We start from the raw sequence: 9,826 nt of genomic DNA, 5'->3' as shown, positions 1-9,826 counted from the left end.
TTTACTCAAGTACATTTTGAATACTGGACTTGTACTTGTAACAGTAGGCCTATTTATTTCTATATTGCAGTAGGCTATTGATACTTTTACTTGAGTAAAACATTTGGGTACTTTTTACACCACAAGTCACAACTGTATAAAACACTCAAAAGAACAGAGCAAGTGTTGACCAAAATACAGTAGCCTATACAAAATCATCATACTCTTCTTGATAATTAAGTGATAAGATCTTTGAACTAGTTTGTGTTGCCCATACCTAACTCTATGCCCATACCTTTTAGTGATTAGAGGAAACATATTATCTAAAGACTTTAGGCAACATTTATGTCTTGTTATAGTTTACATAATACCTACGTTTCTCATTTGTAGATCACTACCACCCCCTGCTGGACGAAGTATAGTACATTCACCCTGCGGTGACGATGCACATTATAAAAGTGAACAAAACTATATATTTTATTTAAAATACGTTATGTATTTTATGTTGTGCTAAGTCAAGTGGACTTCGACAGGGGCATAATGTAACGCAAAATGGCAATAAACCTGTCTGGCGTAACACCATGTGTTTGTTACACCAGCATTGGCAACCTATCGATTATGTGAGGGAGGTGGTGGTGGGTTCTGTATGTGGACGTACCGTTGTCCGTTATGGCGTTACCGGTCAAGTCAAATCCGTGCTTCGGTGTTGGTTGCTATAAAGGCCTATCTTGTATTGTATTGGTGTGTTATCTGGTATCGGTGTTGCACTCGACCAAATATAAACGTGACACTGAGTTCTGGAGCCACAGGATTCGATAGGTCACCAGTGTCGGCATATCACATTCTCTCATAACACGGTACACCACTACAACACGCAACAGAGGCAGAGCTGCACAAACTCTTCAACCCTCCGCACCACCAGCTCTATCACCATGGCGGGCAAGACAGCATTAGTGATCTTAGCAAAAGGTGCAGAGGAGATGGAAACTGTCATTCCCGTGGACGTCATGCGCAGAGCTGGGGTCTGTAACGTTACGTTATTGGTAATAGCACGCATGTGGGATTTAGCTAGCTAATAACATCCGCGTAACGTGAGCTCATGACAACCTTTTGGCCAAGGATAAGCTGCAGCCTTTGATGCTGCATTTATTTGTTGTATTCCCCCCTCCCATTTTACATTCGATAGGAAAGGTTAATCTTCCTAGTAGCAAGACGTAGGCTACATTAATATTTGTTGCACTGGCAAGATAGCTAAATGTTTTCCTCCATTATATTAGTGTTGGCAAGCACGAAAGACTGGTACAAGCTGCAAAGGGCAGTCTGTAAATGTCAAAGTTTAAACTGTCCCTCACTGTAGCTGTCTTTGGTCTGGACTCTGGTAGCTCTTTGTCATGTCTTCAAAATAATAGTCCATAACGACTATACAGATGGCCACCCACAAAAATGCATTCTTGATTGACAAGATATGCCATTTTGTTTCATTGTGTAATTCTAACGCTTTTCAATTATGACACCCCATCTACACAGATTGCTGTGACTTTAGCAGGACTGACAGGTAAAGAGCCTGTTCAGTGCAGCAGAAATGTTGTCATCTGCCCAGATGCCAGCCTAGAGGATGCCAGCAAACAGGTAAGGAAGAAGAATCATCATCCCTGAGAGAGATCACTTCTTATTTTAACAGGAGCCTTAAAGACCTAGTGACAAATCACTGTCAGTTTTAATCAGTGGTGTATGGTGATTTTCTTTTCGGGGACGGTATGTTAATTGACGTCACATTCACACGCATGTATGAGGAATTGAGGATGCTCACCGATAAACCTTTTATGCAAAGTAGCGTGCAAAAATACTGTGGGAATGCCGTGGTGTCCCGTGTAGCGACCAGAACACCCCTGGTTTTAATGACCTGTTCATTGTGTCCACAGTTAAACAGCTTTAGTGATCATGATCACAGCAACAACTAGACCTGTGGCACTAGGCCCAAATTTGTACTTAATTATACTGTTGTACAACTTTGTTGCTCACCAAAAACAACTGGAAACCTTGGTGCTATTGCTATGGTGTCAAATTTGTTCTGTTACCTGGTGACATTTGTTGATTCTGAGGAAGACCAATAATAGGCCGAAACGCCAATCAAATAAATCACTGCATATGGAGTCAGAGTGTGCGACTTTTTTCCTCCTTTTTAAGATTGTTCCCGAAGGTCAGCACCTCACCAAACCCTTGGGTTTTTTTTTACCGTTCCTGCTACAATACCTGGTGATTGTCCTGGCCATACAGTGAAGTATAGATTATACGCAAGGCATAAGATTTCAAAGCCAAATCTAATATTTTGTATAGAAATAGAAATTCCATTCTCAGTTCATGGTGACAGTTTCATTAACACAACTTGGACTGAGTACCGAGAACCGGTACCATTACGTCCAATACTACCAATAATGTGTTCTGTCACGTTCACCCTCACCTTGCTATAACAGTCATGTTGTGTCTCTCAGGGTCCATATGATGTGGTGCTTCTCCCAGGGGGCGGGCCAGGGGCACAGAGTTTGGCAGAGGTGAGTAATATACAATTATACTTGTTGTATTTTCTCATCTGCCAGGTTTCCTTTTATAACCACTTGTTGCAAGAATTTGAATAGGTACAGACAAATTGATTTTATGTAGGATAAGAAGGTGTGCGTCCAGGTGGCGCAGGTTTAATGTTTCTGCACTGTGTTTCCGGCTTAACCCGCGTGCTCGATTTAACAGTAACATAATTGGCTGGTGGGAAGCTGGTGGTGATCTCTTACCGGCGGTAAGGTTCACAAGACAAGACAATTGCCGTAGAGTATCGTGCTGTCTGATGCAGATACGTCGAGGACACACAGCCAGATGTGGAGGACTATCTGTGGGGTTTGTAAAGTCCATATGATATGGTGATGTCTGACATCTGCCATGGCTGAGATTGGAAAGTGAACTGCATGACCATTAGACACTCACAGAGGCATGACACACCCTCAGACGAGTCACTCAGGTGCCGTTCACACTGCGTTTTGGCAACGAGAATAGCGCAAAAGGAAAAGTCAGATAGGCCTTCCGTTCAGACGACAACGGCATTTTCGGGGGTTAAAAACGGAACGATCTAGAAATGCAGAGTAGGGTGGAAAAGCTGACTCTCCTTCAACGTGTGAACAACAGAAACGCAAGAAGCAACAACGCATGTGGGCAACATTGCTAGGCTTTTTCTCTCCTACTAAACTGAATGCCTGCCTTAGCACTGCGGTTGCCGTGGCCTAGTGGTCTGCGACTCGCCTTTTCACTCCATCAGCCCCGGGTTCGCGTCCCGCTCATGTCACTTCTTTTCGCCACCGCGAACAACTGTTATTTTTTTTATTTGCTGCGATTATTACATTATTATCCATGACGGAGGCGATGAGCCGACTCAGCGCCGTTACGAGTTATGTGAATAATAATGTAATAATAATAATAACTTTATCGCCGCAAAAAAAAAAAGAAAGTTGTTTGCGGTGGCGAAAAGAAGTGACACGAGCGGGACGCGAACCCGGGGCTGATGGAGAGAAAAGACGACTCGTAGACCACTGGGCCACGGCAACAGCAGTGTTGAGGAGGGCATTCGGTATGTATTAATAGAAGAGAAAAATCCTTGTTGATCCGGGCGTCACCGCCATATAGCGAAATTACATGGACACTACATAATTTCAAGCCCTGCAGGCTTCATATGAACGCTAGATAAAAAGCAAAACGTAACAGAGATGTCCCGGGACCTCGCCGTTTTCTCTACAGAGCGTTGCCGTCTGTACGGGGCCTCATCAGACAGGGGAGACGATGTAGTGATGAGATACAGCAAGGTGCTCATACTGTATTAGGCGCAAGAGAGACCTGACTAATTTGCTATCGGTAGCAGAGGGTAGACATTACAGTTTTGATAGCTAGTTTACCTCTCTGTGTTAGATAAAAGGATATGCTAACCCTGAAACAAGTCCTAACTGTAAAACACTTACAGGAACAGATGGTAAATACAGTACATACTACATATACAAAATCATCATACCCTTTTAATAGAGTATTTCTTTTGACTTACAGCCTCAAATGCAAACATAAAATAAAACAAAAGGGTGCCCAATATAGTCAAGATGTGGGTGGTGCTGTCCAGTCCACATAGTAATACTACTACTGAACGGTACTCAGTCAGACGGTTAAACCCTTTGAAAGGTATGCCAAACTTTGTTTACCAGCAATAGAAAATATTACTTTACCTTACAATGCTGCAATCAGTGACCACTTATAGTCAACACTATAATGCGTTATACAATCACTAGTGTCATTGTCCGACTTTATTCCATCCATCCATCTTTCCCTTCCTAGATAAACTTTATTTTGCCGCGCTACTCCTCCCACAGTTTTTGTGGCACGCATTTGGGCCATATGTCAAATCGACAGGCTTCATCGGGAATCAATTCCTTGCATTTTGCTAAGAGATGTATTTAGGCTTCTACTCTCATATTGACTCGATCGTCAGGAAGTGCTTTTTTTCAACTTCCCGTACGTAGCTAAGTGACCGACAGTCGCGGTAATTGTTTTCTTTTCTGGGTGAAAGGTGACATGTTTGTTCAATATAAGAGTGTGAATGTGCACACTGTGGACGCGCTCGTGGCTTCCGTGGGTCTTCAAAATAAGGTACAATCAATGGGGAGAGACGCTAATTAATAAATATATATACCTAGTGGCATTGAATGTGTTAATATTGACGACATCAAGGATCTCCATACTGTATATGGGCATAAAGGAGAAAAGGACGGAATGGTTAGCGCCGCTCAAATAGGAACAAGGACTGACAGAGATTATTTGCAAGCGTGACTCATGTCACGGCAACCACACTTGCAATTTCCAATTGCATCTTTTTGGTTATAATGTATTACAGCTATGAGAATTGCAATACTTTATGATCTGTCCAGATATTATGAAGAATTATGACACTAAAGTCACCACATACTATATACAAAGAAATCACACATTATATGTAGACAATGAATGACTCATCATCACTGTGTGTTTGGTGTCCATGCTGTTTCTCTTGATAGTCTCCATTGGTGAAGGAGGTGCTGAAAGATCAAGATGGCAGAAAAGGCCTGATTGCTGCAATCTGTGCAGGTACTGTCTGCTCGGTTAACTGCACTCTGTGGGATTAGCATTACATGAGAGCTGGATTGAATCCACATTTTCTCTCCATCCTGTTTTATATAGGTGCTTATGTTTATAGGGTACATTTCAACATATATTGACTTAAGATTTAGCACTTTCACAGATTTGGCCATCATGAGAATGTCACCTATAAATCAAGTATTACACAACTTTTTCTTCTTTATCTTTTAGTAGCAATGAAAAAACCTATACATTTTTAAATCATACCCCATGTCTGAAGTCAATGATACCCCTAAATTCTTTTATTATTTATGATGTAATCTTCTCAAAGCTGTTTTATTTGACAAATTTGAGCCATAGTGGATTATCTGGAGTTTCAATTCATTGACTCCTTAATTATTGATTATACCTGGGTGTCCTAAGGTTATGCGTGTCCCATGGGACAGGGAGCTGAGATTCATTGGCTGCTCTTTAACCAATGTTTTACCATAACAGCATTTATCACGGCAATACCATTTTTCATGTCACATTTAAAATGTACCCAGAAAGGCTAACTGTGTGTGTGTTTATTTTGTGTGCCTTTTACAAAAACTACACCACCAAGAGACTACATAGTGTACGTGCCTTTTGTGACTCAAAAGACTCGGCTCATTTGTGTTTGACATGTAGAGTACACAGGAGAGGGTTTGATTTATGATAGTCATAGAGCAAGCCCACAACCAGTAATATTTTATTTGACAGCTTGTGGTTTAGGAAAGGACAATGGAAGGACAATTTGAATTGGGCCATGGGACCCATGTGGCAGGGTGGAGTAAAGGATGTCCTAGAAAATTACTGAAATCCTCACTGGAATGAAACGGTATAAGGAACCCTCCACCACTGGTAACTTTAGCCAGACATTATTAACCTTTTTGAAGGTGAAAATGGATCTCCTGACATCATTCGCAAAGGGGTTTTATAATTGTATTTTTCCCCAAATAACTTGATTGAACACCACTATGATAAATTACTCATAGCAACAATTGGGTCTGGTTTTAGTCTGTAAGGGCCTTGTATACTAGTTCACCTGCATCAAGGATCACAGTAGCAGTCCTCATGGCAATACTGAACAAGTACTCTGGTCATAGACACGTTAGGACTCATCAGAGACAGCAGGGTGCACATAATTCCACTTGTTTCCATCACCTCCCTTGCTGTCTGGGTTTCAGTCTCTTTTCCAGGCTAGTTCTGGCTGGAGTAACAGATGTATAGCTTGGCTTGAACTGGCAGACTGCTGCTCTTGCCAGGGAGAGGCGTAATCTTTAGACTGCATGGGAACTTGGGAAGGCAGCCAAGCAGCAGAATCAATAACCTTCTATTTATTAACAGTCTTTGGATGAGCTCACTGCAGTGGTAGGATGTTGCCAAAGTTAAAGCAGGAACAGACCATTTTTTTCTCTTGAGTATGGGGCGAGGTCTTGAAACTGTATACAGTACATGTTTATTCTTAGGCAAATATCCTCCAAGGGACAGACATGAAACTTGGTATGAGATACAAACACTATGATACATGTATTGAGTTTATCACAGTGAATTTCTATTTGCATATACTGCTACATTGTTTTGTAGTCGAGAGTGACCTTTAGAGTTAGTCTGGCATCAACTATCTAACACAGAAGGTGGAACTCGGGAGACCATAATGACACAAACAAGTGATTTTATTCGCTACAGCAGTTCCAACAAAATAAGCTTTATCATTCATCAGTAGGAACATAAAAATTAGGCTGGCTGGCCTGAGGAAGTGTGCCGAGCTTGAAGCACATTACAGTCGAGTACAGAAGCTATTGCACCAAGCAATGTTTGAGTTCCTTTTCTTCTCAATGTTTGTTTTTGATGGCACTACTGTAACAAATATACATTCTTGTTTTGTTCATAATATGTGCATACCTGTAATTGTTTTTCTATTTTAAGCTTTCTGATGTGATCATCAAAATAACATCACCGTCTACACATTGAAATAATGTGCATTTTGCCTCACGTATTGCCATTTTTGTTCCATCAAAGGGATGTGGTCCCCAATTTAGAACTTTGTGAAAATGAGAAGGACACACATTAGACACAGTCTTCTATAAAGAAAAGCCAAGTGATTTAACCTTGAAATTCACATTGCTTTTTACACAGGTCCCACTGCGCTTCTGGCACATGGCATTGGCTACGGTAGCACAGTCACCACCCACCCTGCTATGAAGGAAAAGATGATGGCTGGAGGTATAAACAGAAAACCTTTTTTAGAAACTATGAAGGTCCTTACACACCAGGAGCGTGATGAATAAATGATCCGAAAATGCATGTGTGATTATTTCACATCAAATTATTAATGCTCTGTTTATACAGCTTCTTGGTTAAAAATCAACCTCGGTTTGAAAAATAATTAATTATGTTGCTTTATCGCCACGTAATATTCATGTTCTGTGTGGATGTACTCACATCATAAAGAGCAGTTTACATTATGCAAATTAAAAGCACAAAATAAATGCTCCCGGTGTATAAGGACTGTAAGGCAAAACATGAGCTGAAAAATACTGCTGTGCTGCTAGAGATTTCGAACACCAGGGCAATTACAGTTGTTTGTAAGGATCAGCAGATGGCGCTCTAACAACTGTTTCATGTGCCTGCCCTGCACCCTTGCAATGTATGCGGTAGATGAGAGCACACCACTCAGAAGTGATAGTGGGTGTAGGAATTTCTGACAGAACATAAGTGGGTCAATTTAACCCACTATATATTTAACCCACTATATTAAAAAAATACGTTTCTTCTGTTTATTTTTGTCTCTGGTAATGTTGCAAATGTATCTTATTACCAATGTATGCATCATGTATGTTACAAGTATACCAGGAATTGCAATGGTTATTACCTATTATCTCCTCTCTTTTTCTAGACCACTATAAATATACAGAGGCTCGAGTACAAAAGGACGGCCATTACATCACCAGCCGTGGGCCTGGAACCAGCTTTGAATTTGCTCTAACCATCGTGGAGGAGCTCATGGGGGCTGAGGTTGCATCTCAAGTCAAAGCACCTTTGGTCTTGAAAGATTGAGTGATGATGACTGAAGGTGGTTCGCTTCAGCCATTGAGTTGGAAGAAGCGGCACTAGTAACTGCTAGCAGCCTAGCCCTAGCACTGTCAGGTGGGGCAACCTGAACATAGCTACTGACATGAGCACTGATGGAATTTAAGTAATTGTTAACTGTAGAGATGGGATTTATTTTTGTAATGATGGGTTATATGCGCTATGTTCTTCTTTACTTTGTGATGAAGACTTTGCACTTTAGTATTTCATAAATGACACACACAATGTCACTGATTTCATTTTTTCAAAATAAGTTGAACCGTTACTGTGTATTTCCACATACTCTTACATAGGTATCTGTAGGCTACACAAGATGTAACAAGAACAACCTTGGACCTGGAACATCAAACCCTCATTGATCTAATAATGCTACCTGCTACATTACATCCAATTGTCAATTAAATTGCTGCTTTCAGACTGTCATTTTCCATGCCATGTCATTAAAACAAAATGCTCTGGCTACATTTGTCTTGCTTTAATACCGTAATGAGGTCAAAGTCGTTGCTATTTTTAAATGTGACAGGCCTGCGATACTAGGAACTGTTTTATGGTTAATGAGGAAACGATGTACTGTGATCATCATCATTGACAATCCTGACATCTCACTAGATAGAGCGCGGGAAACGCTGAACGCGAATAGACTGGCAGTTCGTCCGACCAATTACAGTCCGTGGGAGGTTGCAGTGAAACAGCAGCAGCCAATCACAGCAACTCCGCAGCCAACAGGGCAGGGCTCCGCAGTAGCGCGTGGTCTCCATGTCTAAGCAGCAGAGAGACGGCAGAACAGAAGGCTTCAGGCTTGCAGTTGCTTCACGTCAAGGAAGAGGACAGATTTAGCAGAAGAGAGGGTAAGTGTACAGTATTTGGACTGGCTGTCAACACGTCCTCCTGTGTACACTACATGTCCGTGCGTTGACACATTTTTCGACAACGTTTCTAGACCCCACAAGACATGCTCGAGACCCTTATTTAATATTATAAAACCTGCAAATCTTGGTTTAGTTTCCTCCTTTTAATAAAGGTGTCTGTGAGCTTTTTATAGCAGACATGTAGAAAGGGAATATGTAGGCACTAGCATGCATGTGTCGGCTAATAATAACGCTGTATGGGCACTGGTTTCATGGCCAACGTATGCTTTGTTTAGCTGCATGCTGTAAGTTAGCTGCCATGGTGGCATATTGTATATGGACGGGCAGAATTTGGCAACAATCTCCCAGTGTCATCACTGATACAATGAATCATGAATGTATCATCAGCTGCTAGCTATCGTCATAATATCAACGTTACCTCCTCGTCATTCAAAGGTGCATGCATGGATGGATGGGTGGCATGAACCGCTGCGGGAAAGAGCAGGAATGCATGCTATTAATGCGACGTGGTGTTGGCTCTGAGACTGAGTTCTGTTCCTTTCGGCAAGCGACACACACTGTTGAACTACACAGAGCAGGCACTGTTTTATACTGCGTATTAACCTGTATGGATATCAAAATGATGCAGTAGTACTGTAGCAACCACCTAAATCCCTGGTCGGGACCCATTTTTGCGTCGCGGACCCATTTTAAGGGTCCCTTCTTTTCCTACATTTTAATTTTTA

At 41.5% G+C, this 9,826-nt stretch overlaps 2 protein-coding genes across 4 annotated transcripts in view; both read left to right on the top strand.

The window, feature by feature from the left end:
• The first annotated feature begins 831 nt into the window (after positions 1-831).
• On the top strand, positions 832-8,692 carry park7 (parkinson protein 7). The gene is made up of 6 exons (XM_080727823.1): positions 832-1,001; positions 1,507-1,608; positions 2,472-2,531; positions 5,058-5,127; positions 7,279-7,365; positions 8,039-8,692. Exons 1-6 carry the CDS (start codon positions 912-914, stop codon positions 8,197-8,199), a joined length of 570 nt encoding a protein of 189 aa, XP_080583949.1. The 5' UTR covers positions 832-911; the 3' UTR covers positions 8,200-8,692.
• A 334-nt stretch (positions 8,693-9,026) lies between these two features.
• Positions 9,027-9,826, top strand: part of kcnab2a (potassium voltage-gated channel subfamily A regulatory beta subunit 2a) — a gene marked incomplete at its 5' end in the record, with an annotated part of 158,047 nt that continues 157,247 nt past the window's right edge. For 2 of the 3 annotated variants that reach the window (XM_080727821.1, XM_080727819.1), the window contains one exon: positions 9,065-9,080. Of the gene's footprint in view, positions 9,081-9,826 lie in introns of all 3 variants that reach the window. The other variant, XM_080727820.1, reaches the window with a different exon arrangement.

Source organism: Nannobrachium achirus (assembly GCF_963921795.1).
Source record: "Nannobrachium achirus genome assembly, chromosome: 6".
Classification (NCBI taxonomy): Eukaryota; Metazoa; Chordata; class Actinopteri; order Myctophiformes; family Myctophidae; genus Nannobrachium; species Nannobrachium achirus.
This window is presented reverse-complemented; position numbering and strand designations above follow the sequence as displayed.

Bases quoted from the DNA above. Each gene is read 5' to 3' on its own strand.
- park7 (XM_080727823.1), top strand. From the start codon at position 912: ATGGCGGGCAAGACAGCATTAGTGATCTTAGCAAAAGGTGCAGAGGAG. The intron at 1,002-1,506 runs GTCTGTAACGTT...CCATCTACACAG, and splicing joins ACGTCATGCGCAGAGCTGGG to ATTGCTGTGACTTTAGCAGG. The intron at 7,366-8,038 runs GTATAAACAGAA...CTCTTTTTCTAG, and splicing joins GGAAAAGATGATGGCTGGAG to ACCACTATAAATATACAGAG.